Source organism: Austrofundulus limnaeus, unplaced genomic scaffold (assembly GCF_001266775.1).
Source record: "Austrofundulus limnaeus strain Quisiro unplaced genomic scaffold, Austrofundulus_limnaeus-1.0 Scaffold793, whole genome shotgun sequence".
NCBI classification, from domain to species: domain Eukaryota; kingdom Metazoa; phylum Chordata; class Actinopteri; order Cyprinodontiformes; family Rivulidae; genus Austrofundulus; species Austrofundulus limnaeus.
Window position 1 is genome coordinate 109,812 of NW_013953195.1, and position 2,015 is coordinate 111,826.

Genomic DNA, 2,015 nt, shown 5'->3' on the forward strand with positions numbered 1-2,015 from the left:
AGAAAGGGGGCAGTGGGTTTTTGCAAAACCAGATTTTCTCCTTTGAAAACGTGTTTTCCATGCTCCAGTCATCATCTGGACTGAATAACAGAGACTAAAGCGGTCTTGTACAGCCTTGGCTGCCTGACCGAGAGATACTCACCAGTTCAACTCAAACACACACACACGCGCGCACGCACGCACGCACGCACGCACGCACACACGCACGCACGCACGCACGCACACACACACACACACACACACACGAACAAAAGCAATTGGAGCTTTCTAGTTATAAAAAGAAAAAAAAAACATAAAGCTCTGTCTCGTTTCAGAGGTTCTGCCAGATCAGCCATAAAAGTCTTCAGCATGAAAACTGGCCGATGATCAAAAACTACACTTACATCACTGAAAATAACACTCACTGAAAGAGAAACAATCAGAACCGGCCTGCGTTTGGGCGACTGAAGCATTAAAGCCGGGCTTGCTAAGTGACAACAGGGATGTCAGTGTTTCCTGTCCAGCTGATGAGACATTTATCTGACATCACTCAGCACATGTGGGATTATTTCCCTCCAAGATCAATTAAAGATGATGAAGCTACCTTTGCATTCTGGACATCCTGTGTAACTCCATATCATCACTTCCACGGAAGCCTTTAGCAAAGGGGTTGTTCTCAATCTTCAGCTGGGTGATCTGAAACAGTAGTTAATAAAGAAACATCTCATTGCTTAAATACCGTTTATTAAAACCAGCAATTTTAAAAGAATTGTTTGATTCTGACTATTTCACAAAGTGCTTTTGTACTTTTTTGGGGGTGAATCTGATTCCTTAAAGTAACCACAGGAGAACAAACTAACAGACCATTCCAGAAAACTAAATCAGTTTTATAGAGATCCTAAGCTTACAATGTTCTATTAAATCCTCCCAAAGTGATTTATAGATCTTCAAAATCATGACTATATTTAGGTTAAAAAAAACTATATATGCTCAGTTTATTTTAAGAACTTTAAGGTCGGTAAATTCGTAATAATCCAGAACAAATCCGGGGATATCCCTCTCATGAACGGTGGTTTCTTATAGGTAAAGCTGGTTTTTTTTGTGTACTTCCAGCTTTCTGACAGAACTGGAGGTTTATATTGGCTGACACCTACACCCAACCTTGTAAAATCTATCATGTGACACTTTGCATCGCTTCTTGTTAATTTGAGTCGGCAGGCGGATAATTTATATGTTGTTTCGTGATTTTCAAACCATTAGAATAAAACGTTTGAAGTGTATTTACACTCCGCAAACAAATTACATTCAAAGAGAGATTTTGAAGTTCAGAGAAAACAGTTTGTTTTTTTGTCTCACTATTTTCTAAACGAGTAAACAAATCTCAATCAGGCAAAAAAACCTAAAGCTCACAAACATATTTCCAAGTGTTTTGAGCCAAAAAACATAAACATAATTTAACACATTCCTCAATAAACTTGGACAGAAATCTTAAGAAAACACTTTAAACAAAGAAAGGCCAGTTTAGAAGAATGTTCTAATGACAGGAAGGAGCAGAAACCTGAAACTCTTGACTGGTTTCATTAAGCTGGAAGCCCAACAGGTGAACTGGACACGCACGTGCCTGCAGCTCCTGGCAGATGTTTGGCTGTTTGATTGGAAATCAGAAATGCTTGTTTTTCCTGCAGGTCTGGAAAGTCCTAATCATTATCCCAGGAGGGGTTACGATCCCAGCCCCCAATAACATGTCTGAAAATAATGAATGGTTTTCTCCAGAATGGTGGTCATTTTGCGCTTCCTGTGCCCAGAGGTGAGGAGGCTTCTGATTGGCTGCAGGGACGTTTTGGGCTTTTTTTCCCCCCTCCCGCTCATTATTTTCTGACCCATAAACAAGAACCATACAGGCGCACAAAGGATGCCAAACAGACGCTGTTTACTTACATTTATACCATGAAAAAAGTTTTTATTATTCCTACAATGATTTGAACAAGTTAAAGTTAAAAGAACGAGGCTGTGCGGCTTCCAGGACTGTATTTACT

At 39.9% G+C, this 2,015-nt stretch overlaps 1 protein-coding gene across 1 annotated transcript in view; it reads right to left on the reverse strand.

Annotated features, from left to right (window-relative positions):
- Nucleotides 1–2,015, reverse strand: part of tbx5a (T-box transcription factor 5a) — a gene marked incomplete in the record, with an annotated part of 19,006 nt that overhangs the window by 4,657 nt on the left and 12,334 nt on the right. The window contains 1 exon segment of the mRNA XM_014028663.1: nt 584–675. Coding sequence (XP_013884117.1) covers nt 584–675 — 92 coding nt within the window.